Source organism: Phacochoerus africanus, chromosome 6, assembly GCF_016906955.1.
Source record: "Phacochoerus africanus isolate WHEZ1 chromosome 6, ROS_Pafr_v1, whole genome shotgun sequence".
Classification (NCBI taxonomy): Eukaryota; Metazoa; Chordata; class Mammalia; order Artiodactyla; family Suidae; genus Phacochoerus; species Phacochoerus africanus.
In genome coordinates, this window is record NC_062549.1 from 101,167,752 (window position 1) to 101,184,646 (window position 16,895).

At 40.7% G+C, this 16,895-nt stretch overlaps 1 protein-coding gene across 1 annotated transcript in view; it reads right to left on the bottom strand.

Moving 5' to 3' along the window:
• PDE4DIP (phosphodiesterase 4D interacting protein) overlaps window positions 1-16,078 on the bottom strand; it is a 214,513-nt gene extending 198,435 nt beyond the window's left edge. The window contains exon 1 of the mRNA XM_047784873.1: window positions 15,828-16,078. Within this exon, the coding sequence (XP_047640829.1) occupies window positions 15,828-16,063 (236 nt within the window). The 5' untranslated portion in view covers window positions 16,064-16,078. The remainder of the gene's footprint in view (window positions 1-15,827) is intronic.
• Between the last annotated feature and the right edge of the window lie 817 nt (window positions 16,079-16,895).

Genomic DNA, 16,895 nt, shown 5'->3' on the forward strand with positions numbered 1-16,895 from the left:
TCAACTGATTCAAGCTCTTGATTCAACTGCAAAGGTGTTTAGGGCTGGACCTAAGTGGAGGGGAGGGAGGTACTCACCTGTAAACTTTTAAAAATGTTAAAAGCTCAGTAATCAAGACATGATATTTTAACACATCCGTGGCATATGGAATTCCCTAGGCCAGGGGTTGAATCTGAGCCACAGCTGCACCAATGCAGGATCTATAACCCACTGCACTGGGCAGGAATCGAACCTGAGCTTCCTGACCCGAGCTGCTGCAGTTGGATTCTTAACCCATTGTGCTACAGTGGGAACGCCTTAATGCAATATTTTTTAAAAGAAAATTAATGTGAAAAATCCATGATGAACAAAACGTCAAAATTTTTACAGATAGGATCTGCTCCTGCGCTTGCATGATCCTAGGAGTCATGTGATCCTAGGAGTAAGTGCTTTACTTGCTTCCCTCTGGTGGGCACCATGTTTTTCATCCCAGATGGTGTGACAAGAGCCAAATGGTTACTCTCTAGTGCTGTGTTCTGCTGACCTTGTTGGCAACAGCTCTCTGTGCATAATGAACTGCCAGACATCAGGTGGTACCTTTAAGACGCCACAGGGCAAAAGGGACTGAGCCAAGGCCAGCTCCTCCAGTCTTCTTCCCAAATAGCTTCAAGGCTCAAGGGAATATTTCTGGGTTTTATAGGGCGTCGGGGAGATGGTAGAACTGAGGAGAAGGGGAGATGGCGGAAGAGGGGGAAAAAGAACAGTTTACCTCATGTGTTGCTGCTGATGTAACTAGAAGGGAATTTTCAAAAGCCTATCACTTTAAGAAAACCCTGAATTCCTACTTGGCACAGTGTGTTAAGAATCCAATTGCAGTGGCTCAGTTTGTTGAGGAGGTGCAGGACTCCAATTCAATCTCTGGCCTAAGAACTTTCATATACCTCAGGTGTGGCCATTAAAAAAAAAAAAAAAAAAAAATCCTGAGCCCCAACTGTCAGTTTGAGCTCCCTGCCCATTCAACACAAAAACCGCTTTTAGTCTTTATATCGCATGAACTATAGTTGGCTCTGGAAATGAAACTAGCCATGCTACATCCTCCATACAGGCTGTAATGAATTCCAACTGCTTAGGAAACTCCATCAGACTGGAGCCTCTCCTTTGGCAAAAGCTGCTCACCAGGAATACCCAACCTGATCTCCTGACAGAGCAAACCATCTACAAGTGCCCCCTACTGGCAGAACCTATCCTACAGAATCGGCCTTAGAATGTATCTTGTTTGGCCATTAGCTGGAACATAAAGGCCTCAGGTAATCACAGTCACCAACACTCCTCCCATGATCTTACACATGACCTGCTTCAACATTTACAGGCCAGGCCCTCTGCAGGCACCAGGCATTTGCATGTTCCTTCAGATGGCCTGCTGGTTCCTAAAGTGGAGCACAGAGGTCTTCTTCCTCCTCTCCACCTACATCTGCCTCACAAGCCCAGCCTGCCTTTCTAGGTAGTTAGTCTGGGGACCCTTGCGCAAAATTTTTTAAAAAACTGACCCTTTGGGTGGGACACTGGAGTCACAGCTCTGAACCTTAGCCTGGAGAGCTTATCATTTGCCAGGTTCTTGTCAACCCCTCCACCTAGGGCCAAATTCTGCTTCCAGTTTTCTTGTATGGAAGGCAGGGCCCTGGATTTTTACTCAGTTTCCAATAGCTTTATTTTTAGAGGTTGGTCCCTGCTTCTGGGGCTCCCTGACATCCACAGGGCAAGTAGGGCCCTGTCCTAAGAGGATGGGGTAAATTTAGGGAAGGGAAGTTTGGAGGGCCAGCTGAGAAGGAGAGAGGTAAGAAGGTAAGATACATGAAAGTTTTCTCAGGTTTCACTGAAGAAAAAGTGAAAAAGGCTGCAGCTAATGAAGAGCTGAAGTCAAAGGGTGAGAAAAACTAGCTCATGTGTGAAACTAGAGGAGTAAAAGGAGACCATAAAATTTAGAGATGTCACAAAATTTAGCATCACCATTGAGCCCAATTCTGCTATTTGGCTTTGGCAAACCCAACAACCAAGTACTGACTTCATACTGTTTCTTACGTCTCTGAACTCGTGCTCCTGTGGGTTATCACTATATCTAATCAGCATAACATGCTAGTAGAACGAATAGTTTGTCATCTAGATTTTTGTTAATATCTGAACATTCACTTTCAAAAAAAATAGTTAGATGTTATTCAGAGTAAAAATCTCCTTATATGATTTACATGTTGAAATTCTGTTAAACCTTCAAAAATAAAACGGTAATGATGAGTGAAATGATGCAAAAATGAAAATATTTGGGAAAGCTATTCATTTAAAAATCAAGTTATTTTTATTAATAACATTACTATTAATAGTTACTTTAGCTGCATATATCCCCCCCCCCCCCCCAGTTCTGACTCTCCTAAGCCCTGACTAGTCTGAGGGCAGCTCTGCTAATTTATATTAGAAACTAAACTACATGAGTAAGGTGGTCTCCCAATAAATTATCTAAGGCAGAGCTCCCTGGCTGCCACTCTTTTGCTGCAAACAGGTTACACTGTCCAGAAATTGATCCCCTCAACCCTAAGGCATCAGAGAAGACAGCCAGAGCCAGTCACTGCCAACAACATCTCTCAGGGATGCTTGGAGAGCTGACTGAACACACAGACTCAGAAGAGTCTGAGGTTTTTATTGTTCTGAGGATACAGTCTAAAATCTATAACATGACACACATAACTTGACCTCAGCTCTGGTTACACTCCCCCTTGCTTTTTAGTGCTTGATTTGTAATAGCCTCATTCCATAAGGAAATAAGGGAAGAAATAAATGCTACTTTTCCCCCCAATTTCCAGGAGTTCAGGTAATGGAGGCAGACTGTGGTAGGCAGTCTCTAAGAGGGTCCCTAGTAGTCCTTGATAACCATACTCTTGGTATTGGAAAGAAATTTATTGTAAGTGATTGGCTCATGTGATTATGGAGGATGAGAAATCTTACAATTTGTTGTCTGGAAGCTGGAAACCCAGGAAATTCAGTGGTGGTGTTCTGAGACATAGAAGTCCATGGTAGAGTCCCAGACAGAGGTCAAAAGACGAATATCCTAGCTCAGCAGTCAGGCGGAGAGAGAGTTACTTCCCCCTTCCTCCCATCCTTTTGTTCTATTTAGGTCCTCAGCAGTTAGGCTGTGCCCATCCACACTGGGGAGGGTTATCTGCTTTACTCAATCTACTAACTTCACATGCTAATGACATCTGGAAACACCCTCACAGGCTCTCTCCAAAAAAATCTTTAGCCAAACATGCTATCCAGTCAAGTTGACACCTAAAATCCAGTCAAGTTGACACATAAAATTAACCATCACAGCCTCTAAGTTTTGGGATAATGTACCTGCGCAGCAATAGATAACTGATACATAGACTCCTGAACCTTCCCCCAATCCAAGGTCATCATGCTGCAGAGTTTAGAGATCTAGTCCTCCCTTTTACAATGAAGCCATTGTTCTCTTTACAGTCCAGAAGGGGGAAGAATTCAAAGCACTTATTTAAGGTTGCACAACTGAAAAGTAAATCTATGGTGAAAATGAAGGGAATGACAAGGAGCACTTTGGTAGGAGCATTCTGTAGAATATACTGCCTAGGCATTCTCTTCCCGGATGTGCTTTTAATTACTACCAAGAATATTTTTTCCTTTTAGAAGATATGTGAAATTCATGAAAACCCTATGAGACTACAATAAAGCTGTACATTTTAGTTTCAATATTCAGACAGAGATTCCAAAGTCAAGATTTATCACGCAAAGAGGCAAAAAGATGTTATACACTGGAATATTATGGAGACTAAAAAGATGCTAAAGCACGGTATTGTTTCTGTTTGTATTTGTTCACATGAACATCTCTTTTATTGGTTCCACCCTCTCTGAGTGAGTGCTGTATGGCTAAGGGTGGTGTGCATGAGCACACGCACAGTGGACAAAAGCCCCCCATTATGTGAGCGCATGTGCCCGTTGTTCTGGGCACTAAGCCCAGTTTGCTTTAAGTCTTTGTTATTTGCACAGTGTCCCAGATTCTCTTTTGAAATGTGCAATTCATCCAATTTTATTAGCCTGAATATGGAGCTATCTGATGCTTTTTGGATAGATTCTTGCTCATGCCTAGGTACACTACCTCTTGTTTTAAATAGGTCATTCATTTCTCTGCGTTGACCTTCAGGCGTTCTGCCATGTGAATTGAAAGCAAATCTTCACAAGGTCAGCTTTTAATAATGCAGTTTATTATTTTGAAACAGATGACATTTCACACTTGTTATGCTAATTTGGAAACCAGACCATTTTTGTCAAAGTACTATCAAAGGCTTTTTGTTGTTGTTGTTTGGTTTTGACTTTTGAGCAAAAGAAGATCTAGGTCCATTAAAAAGAAAAAAAATTTTAATGCATACAAGATGAACAAAAATAATAACTCCAGTACACATGAAACAAAAATGTAACACTACTTCTACCACTGCGCAACTGTGTCATCTTGTCAAATTATTTTACCATTCTATAAAAGCAGAGATAATAATAGCACCTTGGAGTTCCCGTCGTGGCTCAGCGGTAAAGAATGTGACTAGTATCCATGAAGACACAGGTTTGATCCCTGGCCTTGCTCAGTGGGTTAAGGATCTGGCGTTGCTGTGGCTGTGGTGTAGGCCGGCAGCTACAGTTTCGATTTGACATGGAGCCTGGGAACCTCCATAGGCCGCAGGAGCGGCCCTAAAAAGACCAAAATAATAACAACAACAACATCTTTGACTCAGAATTGTAGTGAGGATTAAATGAGACTATGATTAATCATTGCTTAAAATATGAACTAGCATGGAGCCAGTACTCAACAAATATTATTAATAATACAAATTATACATGTAATAATGATAGCAATAATGCTGCTGCCATGTATGTCAGTGATCAAAAATTTAAATCACAGAACTCTGTTTGGAATGCCTGTGAGATCTAGTACAAACTCCTTATACTTACAAGGCTTCTCTGCAAACAAGACTGTGAAAACAAGTACCTTGAAGAAGAGGCTGCGGTGTCCTGAGGCAAACATCTCCCTGCCTGCCACCCCCTCCCACCATGAACCCTACACTGTCTAGTCAACATATGCAACCCTCTGTGAAGATATTTTTTATATTATCCAGGGTCTTCTCCATGGGTGTGACCTCCATCCCTTTGTCCCCTCGTCTAAACATCACCACCTCCACACTTGTGGGGGTAAAACTTCAACTAGGGTTAAACAATAACACCTCAATCAGGAGTTTCAAATTCAGCTTGATACAGAGACTCCAACAATGGAGTTTTTCTCTCCTTCTCGCAATTATTTTCTGTGCGGGTTTTATTTTCAGTGTCTGCAGGGTAGCAAGTTATCTGTCAGCAGGCCCAGGCCTACATTCTCTGTCAGCTTCACAGCCGTTAGAAGAAAGGATGCTCTGTCAGGAGACCCCTGAAGAATGCTGTCTGGACTAAGTTGAGTCAATGCCCATCCCTGAATTAATTCCTAAGGCTCTGGGGAAAAATTACTTTTTTTTTTCAATTGACATTCTTTTTTTTTTTCTGTTTTAAGACAATTTTTAGACCAATTTTAGATTTAAATTACTCTCTCTCTCTTTTTTTTTTTGGCTGTGCCCACGACATGTGGAAGTTCCTAGGCCAGGGAATCCCAGGCTGCTGCAGTGACAATGTGGGATCCTTAGCCCACTGAGCCACAAGGGAACTCCCATTCAAATTACTCTTTTTTCAAAAGGCCTATGATACCTCCTTTTTAAACTTCATTCCCCTCATTCAATGCATCAACAAATCCTGTTGGCTCTATCTCCAAAACATATTTCAAATATGTTCTTACCAGCCCCAAGGCTGCCGCCCTGATTTAAATCACCATTTTCTTTTCTTTTTTTTCTTTTTTTTTCTTTTTGTCTTTTTGGCATTTCTTGGGTCGCTTCCGCAGCATATGGAGGTTCCCAGGCTAGGGGTTGGATCGGAGCTGTAGCCACCGGCCTATGCCAGGGCCACAGCAACACGGGATCCGAGCCGCATCTGCGACCTACACCTACACGGCAACGCCAGATCCTTAACCCACTGAGCAAAGCCAGGGATCGAACCCGCAACTTCATGGTTCCTAGTCGGATTCCTTAACCACTGCGCCACGACAGGAACTCCCACCATTTTCTTATATTTATACTACTTACTGGAATAGTTTTCAAAGTAGCCTCCCTGCTTCACCTTGTGGAAGCACTCTTTTACTCTTCTACTCCTAAAGTCTGTTTTACAAGAGCAGAGAGATATTTTAAAACATTTTCCAGATCATATCACGTTCAAACCCTTCATTTGTTTCCCAAAACTCTTAGAATAAAATCAACTTCTTACTATGGACTACAACGTCTCAGGTGACCTAGCCAGCCCACCTCATCCCCCTTAGCTCTTTTATTCTCTCTTACTCTCCTTTTGTTTAGCATGTTCCAGCTGCCCTGGTCTTCTTTGTGCTGCCCATACATACCAAGCTTACTCCTACCTTAGGGGTTTTACCATCACAGTTCTCCCATCATCTGCCTTTTTAGCCAATGATACTATTTTACTTTCCTTGTAAGCCTTATTACTATCGGAAGTCACTTTATCTGTATATTTATTAACTTGTTTACTGTTTTTCTCCTTACCAGTCCCACTACAACTTCGTTAAACTTAAGCTTGTGAAGGTAGAGCCTTTATCAGATATTCTAGCATCATTCTATTCTATTCTTCATTCTATTCTAGCATCTAGAATTATGGCTGACATTGCATACATACTTTTTGAAGATATGAATGAACCAAGTTTGACTAAGTTTCTAAAAAGAGGATACTAGAAGAGGAGATCCTCAGAATCAAAGTGAAACCGAGCAGTGCCCTATGGGGCTCCTGGGCGCAAAAGTCTATGCCCCCATTTCTTATTTTTAGGAAATGGGCCTCATTCAGCCTCCATGGCCTTCCCTGAGTTTCAAATGGCAGGTTCAGATACTTGCTGATCAGAGAAGGGATGGGCTGCAAAGACAGGGAGGAATAGTCAAGGAACAATGGTACCGCCTTGGGGCAGGGTCCAGGTTCCCCCTCCAGGGATATACATAATGATGTAGGCATCTTAGATACCTAAGATAAAAGCTATATCCCCTATGCCTCTTAATCTTGAGGTGAACAAGTGTTAGAAAAACAAGAAATGGGGGACAGAGAAAAGTTTTTGTGCCCAGGAGCCCCACAGGGCTCTGCTCGGTTTCAAAATGAACAAGTGAAAACTCAAAAACAAAACAAAACAGGTTCAGAAGGGGCAGAAGTAGGGGAAGCAATTAAAACCTAGGTAGCAAGAAGAAACCAACTGGTCCCAACCATGTTTTCCACTCTCGTGTTGCTCCATGAAGATGCAAGGTTCACATAGAGAGGTACGTCATACTACTGTGGGTTTCATTGCCCTCATGGATCTAGGAGAGAGCAGGTACCTTAATAGACCGTCCCATCAAGACTTTCATAAAGCAATGGTGAAAAAAGTATCCACCAAAGGAAATGTAAGGTTATTATCCAGAGTAAGGAAGAATGAATAAACGTCCCCACAGCAAGCCCCCGCCAAAAAAAAAAAAGAGAAAAAAAAATGTTTGTAATAATCCATGATGTGATATCTTGTCATTTAGAAGACATCCACTTTAATGTAAATGTATGCTTGAGAAATGCAAATGGTTTTAATATTAACCTGAATCAAAGAAAGGCAGAAAGATACATCTTTTGAACATCTACTCAAAACCATATAACACACTCAAAAGATGTGCTCTTAAATGTTTTCTCTTTCTTATGCTTCAGAAAAATTTAGTAGTCAAGATAAAGTTCTATAAGACACCTCCTTTTGGATGTACCACGTGAAAGTAATTCATTTACCTGATATACATTTCTTCTACCACAGTATCTCCCAGTAGAAGACCTTAGTAATCATTCCACAGTTGACCTAGAAATTTAAGAGTAATCCTTGTTTCCTCCCTCTTCTTTGTTGCCCACTCTTATTGATCAACATGTACCATCAATTCTACCTCAGAAACTCTAACTATCCCTTATTACCAGTCCTACTATCACTCCCTAAATTCAGGCCCTCATCACCTCAGACCCTGAACCACTTTTAATAGCTTGCTAGTTATCCCATCTCTTTACTCAACCCACTTTACTCCATCTCCCAAACAGATGTCCCACTTAGGATTCTAACTAAAAGATCCAACTACTTCGGTACCCTGATTTTAAACCTTCTGTAGCTCCACACTGCTTATCAAAAGCAAAACCCCAACCACCTTTGTGTCTTGGTTGGAGTGACAGAACACAAAAGTCTCTCTGAATTGTTTATCAATGAAACAGTTCTTTAGTTCAGTGGTTCTCTAAACTTGCTGTACATGAGTTATTCTGAACATGAGGCTAGAGCCTCATTCGGAAACAGATTTACTTGGTCTGGATCTTGTACATCAGGGTTTTTTTGTTTTTTGTTTTGTGGGTTTTTTTTTTTCTTTTTTTGGCTGCACCTGTGGCATATGGAAATTTCTGGGCAGGGCATCAAATACAAGCTGCAGCTGTGACCTATACCACAGCTGCAACAACACTGGATCCTTAACCCAATGCACCACTGCAGGAACTCCCCAGTTTTTTCAGTCTACCCAGGCAATTCAAATACGTAGCCAGGTTTGAAAAATACAATTTAAAAGATACCAGAAAGATGTTTTTACTTCCCCAAAGCATGAAGTAACAGGATCCATATTCACTGCCACTCAGCCTTGATAGAAATATTAAAACCTGAACAAAATATATGAAACAAAGATTTTCAGACACTGGATATTTGGTAACACAGATAGTGATCCAAGAAACAAAGTGAGCCACACAACTGTCCTAGTTTTCTCCTTAGAGACAGTTTAAAGTTGGTAGTGGTAAGAGAGGGAACAAAGGCAGAACCTAGTTATTTCCCTAAATTGAGAAAAAGCTAGGAATTTGGGAAGGACAAGGTAGCAAGAGTTCTTAGAGAATAGTACCAGAAAAGACAAAATTCCAGAGATCTGCAAAGGGGCCCCTTTGAGTATTCAGTTATATACTGATCAACATGTTTGTACGAGGGATCTAAGGCTGAGGTAAGAACCATAGGAGAGAATCAGAGGGACAAACCTCTTGGCTCACACAAGCCTAAAAACAGTTTGATTCTCCAGCAAGAGAAGAAGAAAAAAAAAATCATAATTCATGGGATACTGGGTAGAATACTCAAAAGAGTGTTAGCCCAGTGGAGGGGAAAGTTATGAAATGTTTCTTTGGTTCCACTTAACAAACCTTAAACACAAGACCCCAAAGGGACAAATGTTTCCAAGCAACTTAAACCATGTCCCAGAATAAAGCCCAAGAATATTTACAAAAATCAAAATTATCTAGCATCCAATAATAAAATGCTCAATATACATCTGTTCAGATATTTCTACATATACAAAGAAGCAGGAAAACACTACTCAAAATGAAGAGAAAAATCAATCACTAGAAACACACTAGGAACTGACATGATGTTAGAATTAAAAAAAATTATTATTTTTTTTTTTTTTGTCCTTTGCTTTTCTCAGAGCCACAAACCCACGGCATATGGAGGTTCCCAGGCTAGGGGTCAAATTAGAGCTGTAGCCGCTGGCATATACCACTGCCACAGCAACCCAGGATCGGAGCTGTGTCTGAGACCTACACCATAGCTCATGCAACACTGGATCCTTAACCCACTGAGCAAGGCCAGGGATTGAACCTGAGTCCTCAAGGTTGCTAGTTGGGTTCATTAACCACTAAGCCACTATGGCAACTCCTAAAATATTTTTATAACATTCCATAGAGTCAAGAAGGTAGAATAAAGATTGATCAAGTAAAGATTGAGCAGGTAAAGACTGATCAATAAAGATTGATCAAGTAAAATATATGGAAGTTAGTTTTTTAGAAGACACAAATAAAACTTAGAGATGAAAAAGCCAGTATCTGAGATGAAAAATAAACTGAATGGAATTAATAGCAAATTAGACATTGCAGAAGGAAAAATTGGTGGACTTGAAGACATAGGAATAAAAATAATCCAAAATAAAACAAAGAGAAAAAAAAGACTTTTAAAAAACAACAAAGCATCAGTGATCTGTGGGAAAAATTCAAGTGATCTAATATATATATATATATATATAGCTGGAGTCCCCCCAAAAGATGTTAGACGGGGGGGATAAAAATTTTTCAGAGAAATAATGGCTGAAAATTGTCCAACTTTAATGAAAACTATAAACTCCACAAAAATCAAAGCAAAAGAAACATGAAAATAACTATTTCAAGCTACATTGTAATCAAATTGCTTAAGATCAGTGATAAAGGGAAAATTTAAAAAGCATTCAGGAGGAAAAAAAACCATTATGTACAGAGGAACAAAGAAAAGAATGAGAGCAGAAGTCTCATCAGAAAAATTACAGTCTAAAAGACAGCAGAACATCTTTAAAGGACTGAAAAAAAATACAATTACCTAGAATTCTGTAACCAGAAGGGCAGACTTCTTGTGTGTGCAATATGTATAATCATACAGGGTACTATGCTAAGAATTGTTTAATATTCTGCTCTTAATGGCTTGAAATTCTCAATAATTTTGAACAGAGGGCACTATATTCTCATTTTGCATCAAGCCCCCACAAATTATGTAGTCAGTCCTAATAACAAGAAAAAAAATCTCTGTTAAACATGGATGTGGAGGAGTTCCCCTCGTGGCACATCAGAAACAAATCCGACTAGGAACCATGAGGTTTCAGGTTCGATCCCTGGTCTCGATCGGCTGTGGCTGTGGCTCTGGCGTAGGTCAGTGGCAACAGCTCCATCCAATTAGACCCCTAGCCTGGGAACCTCCATATGCCATCAGTGCGGCACTAAAAAGACAAAAGACAAAAAAAAAAAATGAAGGTGGAAAAAAGATTTTGTCAGACACACAAAAGCACAAAGAATTCCGCAAGAGTTTATCTGCACGGTAAGAATAAGAAATATTAAAGAAATTCTTTTAAGCAGAAGGGAAATGATCCCAGATTTAAATCTATATCTAAACAGACTAATGAAGAAAACTGGAAATGGTAAATATATGAATAAATGTGAAACCTTCTCTGTTTTTAGGGCTGCATCCACAGTATATGGAGTCAAATTGGAACTGAAGCTGCCAGCCTATGCCACAGCAACACTGGATCTGAGACCCATCTGTGACCCACACCACAGCTCATGGCAACACTGTATCTTTAACCCACCAAGTGAGGCCAGGGATCAAACCCACATTCTCATGGATACTAGTCAGGTTCATTACCTCTGAGCCACAATGGGAGCCCCAAATGTAAGACTTTAAAAAATATCTCTTAAATCACTAATTATTAGGAAAATGAAAATCAAAACCACAATGAGATTCCACTTGACACCCATTAAGATGGTTAATATTGGAGTTCCCGTTGTGGTGCAGTGGTTGACGAATCCGACAGGAACCATGAGGTTGCGGGTTCGGTCCCTGCCCTTGCTCAGTGGGTTAACGATCTGGCGTTGCCGTGAGATGTGGTGTAGGTTGCAGACGCAGCTCGGATCCTGCGTTGCTGTGGCTCTGGTGTAGGCCGGTGGCTACAAGCTCCGACTGGACCCCTAGCCTGGGAACCTCCATATGCCGCAGGATCGGCCCAAGAAATGCCAAAAAGACAAAAAAAAAAAAAGGTTAATATTTAAAAAAAAACAAAAACAGAAAATAACAAGTGTTGATGGAGATGTGGATAAATCAGAACACTTTGCACTACTGGTGGGAATGTAAAATGGTGCAGCCACTGTAGAAAATAGCATGGTAGTTCTACACAAAATTACCATATAATCCAGCAATTTCACTTCTGGGAAAACACTCAAAAGAATTAAAAGCAGAGACTCAAACAGGTACTTGTACAGCAATATTCATAGCAGAGTCTCAATAATCAAAAGGTGGAAACAATCCAGAATGTCCATAAATGAATGAATGAATACATAGAATGTAATATATATACATAATGATATATCATTCAGCCTTAAAAAAGAACAGAATTCTGACACATGCTACAACATGAACTTTGAAGCAAAAAAAAAAAAAAAAAAAAAAAAACAGAATGCTGAGATACTGTCAAATGTCCTTTGTGGGGCATAATTGTCCCCAGCTGAGAACCACTGACCTAAATAAATGAAGAGATATACTATGTTTATATTTCAGAAGACTCAGTATTGTTAAAATGTCAATCCTCCTTCAATATGTTCCATTCAAATTCCCAGAAGGATTTTTCTCTGTATTGACAGGTGGATTCTAAATTGTATACATGGAGTTCTCTTGTAACACAGTGGGTTAAGGATCCAGCATTGTCACAGTTGTGCTGCTGTGGCACGAGTTCAATCCCTGGCCCAGGAACTTCCATGTGTGATGGGGTACAGCCAGAAAACAAACAACAATGACAAAATAAAATATATAGGGGAATGCAAAGAACGTACAATAGCCCAAACAACTGTGGGTAAGAAGAATGAAACTAGAAGATTTGCACCACATTATTTCAAGACTTGTAAAAGTATAGTAATCAAGAAAGCAAGGCATTGGTCTAAAGATAGACAAATAGATCAGTGGAACAGAATAGAAAATTCAGACATAGACTGACAAATATGTGGTCCACTGATTTTAATAAAAAGTGTCAAGGCAATTAAATGGTGACAGGATAGATTTTTCAACAATATTGGAACAACACTATATGCAAAAAATGAACCTTGATCAGTACCTTATAGTGCATATAATAGTTAACTCAAAACGGATCATAGACCTAAATGTAAAACATGACTAAAACTTCTAGAAGAAAACAAGTATTTTTGCGATCTTGGGTTAGGTAAAAATTTCTTAGATATAACATTAAAAATAAAAAACCTTAAAAGAAAAATTTGATTGTTTGGATTTACTTTAACAAAATATTAAAAATTACTGGTCTTCAAAAGACCCTGTTACTAAAATGAAAAGACAAGCTATAGACTGGGACAAAATATTTACAAAGTACATATATAATAAAGACCTGTATTTAGAATAAAGAGATCCCAAATTTAACAAAAAAGCAAACAACTCCATAAAAATGGGCACAAAATTTCAACGCTTTACCAAAAACATATAGGTCATGATATCACACATGAAAAAGTGTTCAACATCAATAGTCAATGAGAAATGCAAATCAAAATCAGAGTCCCATATCCAGTTGCCATTAACCAAGTGGTTTATATTACCAGCATGAAATATGCTGGGGCTATAACATGGTTCTCCAATCCTGCTTCCCTATTCCCATCATGAATTTTACCTAAGGAAAGCAAGCTTGCCATCTGGAATTTCAATTTTACAATGAAGACAGACTGGCTCAGAGAAGAGATATGCAGACACCTGAAACAGTCATAAAGATTCCCAAGCCATATAGACTATGACTTGAAAATATTAGCATCTCAGAATAAAAGATGGTGTACATGAGAAGAGAGGTTGATCATTAATGACACTCATCATCCAAAGAAGGAAGAACCCATCGTATCCTTTGATACTGTTTGAAGCTGTTAATTTTTTAATTCATAACTGACTAATTAATTCTCTTCTAAGTTCAAGTTACACAAACAACCTTTCGTTATGATTTGGCTCCCAAATGTGGTGAGTATGCCAAAAGACCTCACTGAAATTAAAATTTTTTTAAAAAAGAGGGCCTAGTTCCCTAAGATGTTAGTTAGAGTCACTATAAATTAGTAATTTGCCATTCTGGGTTTACATAGTAGTTCTGTAGATTTCTTTAATAATAAGTCTGAGAAACAGACTGAACAAGCTAAAGCACAATTTCCCTGGAACTCTCAGAACTGATTTTTTAATTTTTTAATGAGGGTCAGAGTAGCACCAACCTCAGTGAAATTTCTGACATTCTTTCATTTGGGTATTCCTTAAGTCTTTAAAAACATTTCGAAACTCATCATATCAACTAAGGGATTTGTCAGATGAATAACTGTTAAGAAAACAATGAAAGCATGTCATCTATTTTAACAATTAAAGCACAATTTAGAGAAACTAATTCTAACCCTACAACTTTTTGTTACCAAAGACAGAAGAAAAATCGTATCTTTAGGATAAAAAGTCATGACCCACTTAAAATTTTGCAACTGCAATGTTTCTTTTGATGAAAAGAATCCACCCCAGCATATATAAAGTAGTTAAGAAGACTTTAAATTATAAATACATATTCAGATTTTTGTTTCAGGCTTTTTAAAAAATTCTAATCTGTGAAAAATATTCAACACATCATACACATTTTAAAAAGTAATTATGTTTCGGCTAAAAATTAAATAATAAGTACTTCTTGCTTCATTCAGTCTTTTTTTTTTTTGTCTTTTGTCTTGTTGTTGTTGTTGCTATTTCTTGGGCCGCTCCCGCGGCATATGGAGGTTCCCAGGCTAGGGGTCCAGTCGGAGCTTGTAGCCACCGGCCTACGCCAGAGCCACAGCAACGCGGGATCCGAGCCGCGTCTGCAACCCACTGAGCAAGGGCAGGGACCGAACCCGCAACCTCATGGTTCCTAGTCGGATTTGTTAACCACTGCGCCACGACAGGAACTCCATTCATTCAGTCTTAAAAGCAGTAATTTATCATGGGTTTCTTAATAGAAATGTGATTCCTTTAAGCACTGTTAACTGAATAGTCTGACTCTTTTTTCAAACAGTGAACAGTGTGAAGAATAAAGTGTTTGTGAATAAATTGTTTCCTAGTTCACAAATAGAACATTGTCCTGAACACAAAATGCAGATCCCATTAATATTTAATTCTATAATTAATACTCAAAAGATCCAAATCCTGATTTCATACTTGGGAAACAAGCCTAGAAAAATGAAGAAACTTTTTTCAGATCCCAGTTAGTTAATGGCAGCTTAGATACATACTGAAACCACTACTGTCTTATAGCTTGATTTACGGGTTCTAGCTTCCCATAAAAGAATAAGCTCAAGATGCTCTGACAAGGAAATGTTCATTTAAAAAAAAAAAAAAGTCAGCAGCACAATCTGTCTCTTCTGCAAAAAAATCGTATGCATGGCAGATTTTCATCCTGCTACTGCTACATGAAGAAAATCTGGGCCTTATTTGTCGGGTCCAGAGCAACGGAAGTGACTGGGTTTATTTAGCTGGGGCTGGTCCTGCTCGCCAAGCATCATCCAGCCAACAGGCAAGGCTCCAGCTCTGCAGGGGAAGAAAGGTAGCCTAGAAAGAAAGAACCATCGTCAACTCCCACCCTGCTGTCTAAGATTGGGGTGGGGGGTGGGGGCCGGGGGGGGGGAAATAAGGCAGTGAGTACTCTTTTAATACTACACCCACACACATTAGCTTTATCTTCTTTTACTATCCCTAGTGCTTCCAGCCTGGCATGGCTTTCTGATCATGCGTTCATCTTTTCTTTGACTCGACTCAACCGGCGTGGCCTTCAACCTCATCTCTACCAACAAAGCAGTTGTCTTCAAAGCAAAGATCTTGGAGGCAGAGACTGGGTTTCCTGAAGATTTAGTCCAGTACAATCCAGAGCCACACGTGTATTTTAGGCAACTCCCCACTGCCTCTCCCCCGCCCCCCATTACTTCCCTGCTTCCAGCCGTGCCCTCCAACCTTCTCCAAGCTAATGTCACTCTGCGCCAACCCCTCCCAGGCGCCCGGTCTCCAGGCCTTGGGTCCCCTACCCGAAAGCCGTTCTAACTGTCGCAGCAGCGGGCGCTGCCACTCCTTGCGCAGTCTGCAGCCTCCCGGGCTCCCGCAGTGCGCTCACCTCATCCAGGGTGCGGCTGCGGCAGCTGCCTCTTCCTCCTCAGCCGCTGCTGCCCAGCTCCCTGCCGGTTCGGGATGCCACCGTTCCCGGCCGGGAGACTGTCGCGAGGACTGTAGGGTTCGTGCCAAGTCCCTGGACCAGTAAGGCGCGTGGTGCGCCCGGCGGGACGCACGGCAGCAGCAGCTGCAGTCGCAGCAGCGGCGCCGGCAGCAGGACCCCCTGTCGGTCCTCTTCATGGATCCCCGGGGCTGAGCCAGCGCAGTCCTAGTTACCCTTCCTGCTTGGTTTTCCTAAGGTCCTCCCGCACTGCCACGGAGCATCCTCTGGGCGTGGATGACCACCCACTCCAGTTGCCACTGTCGTGGAGGAGACCTGGAAGGACCAGGCCTTCTCCGCCGCTGCCTCTGCCACCTGCTCCGCCCAGATTGTTTCCGTGCCTCTCCCACAAACACCCGCCCTGCCTCTTCACCCAAGACCATCTCCCCACTCTCCCTCAACCTGGAGATCTTTTCATTCCCAGACCTCATTCTGTTTTTTACTTCCTCTCTGCTCCACTGTCACCGTCCTCAATATCCAACCTCACAAAGTTTCCCCTTTTCTCACTCCCTTTCTCCATATTTTCCCGGTTTTTGTCCTCTATCTTCCAAATCAGCCATCCTCTTATATTATTCTTTCCTCAGAGTCATTACTTCTCCAGGTTGTTGGCAGCCACCTTATCCCAGTTTTCCCTCTTTTTTTCCACTTATAAAAATCTTTTCCTTTCAATTTCCCCTTTAGTTACTATAAAAATTTTCTTTCAAATAATCTCAATTTTCCTTTCGGTTGAAACTTTCTGACAGCCATTTTTCATGAAGAATTCAGAGTAAAGTATATATAGCTTGGTATCCATCAGGTCAAAGGGATGTTTTCAAGGTCGAAAAAAAAAAGTTCATAGGTCAAATAAATCTTTCCCTAAATGTTTGTTCTGAAAACACTTTTCTTCTATTCCACAGCATCCTCTGAGACTCCAGCAGAGGAAAATGCTTCTGCTGCTCTATTCTATACAGAAGGGCCCCGCTTACTGGTTCC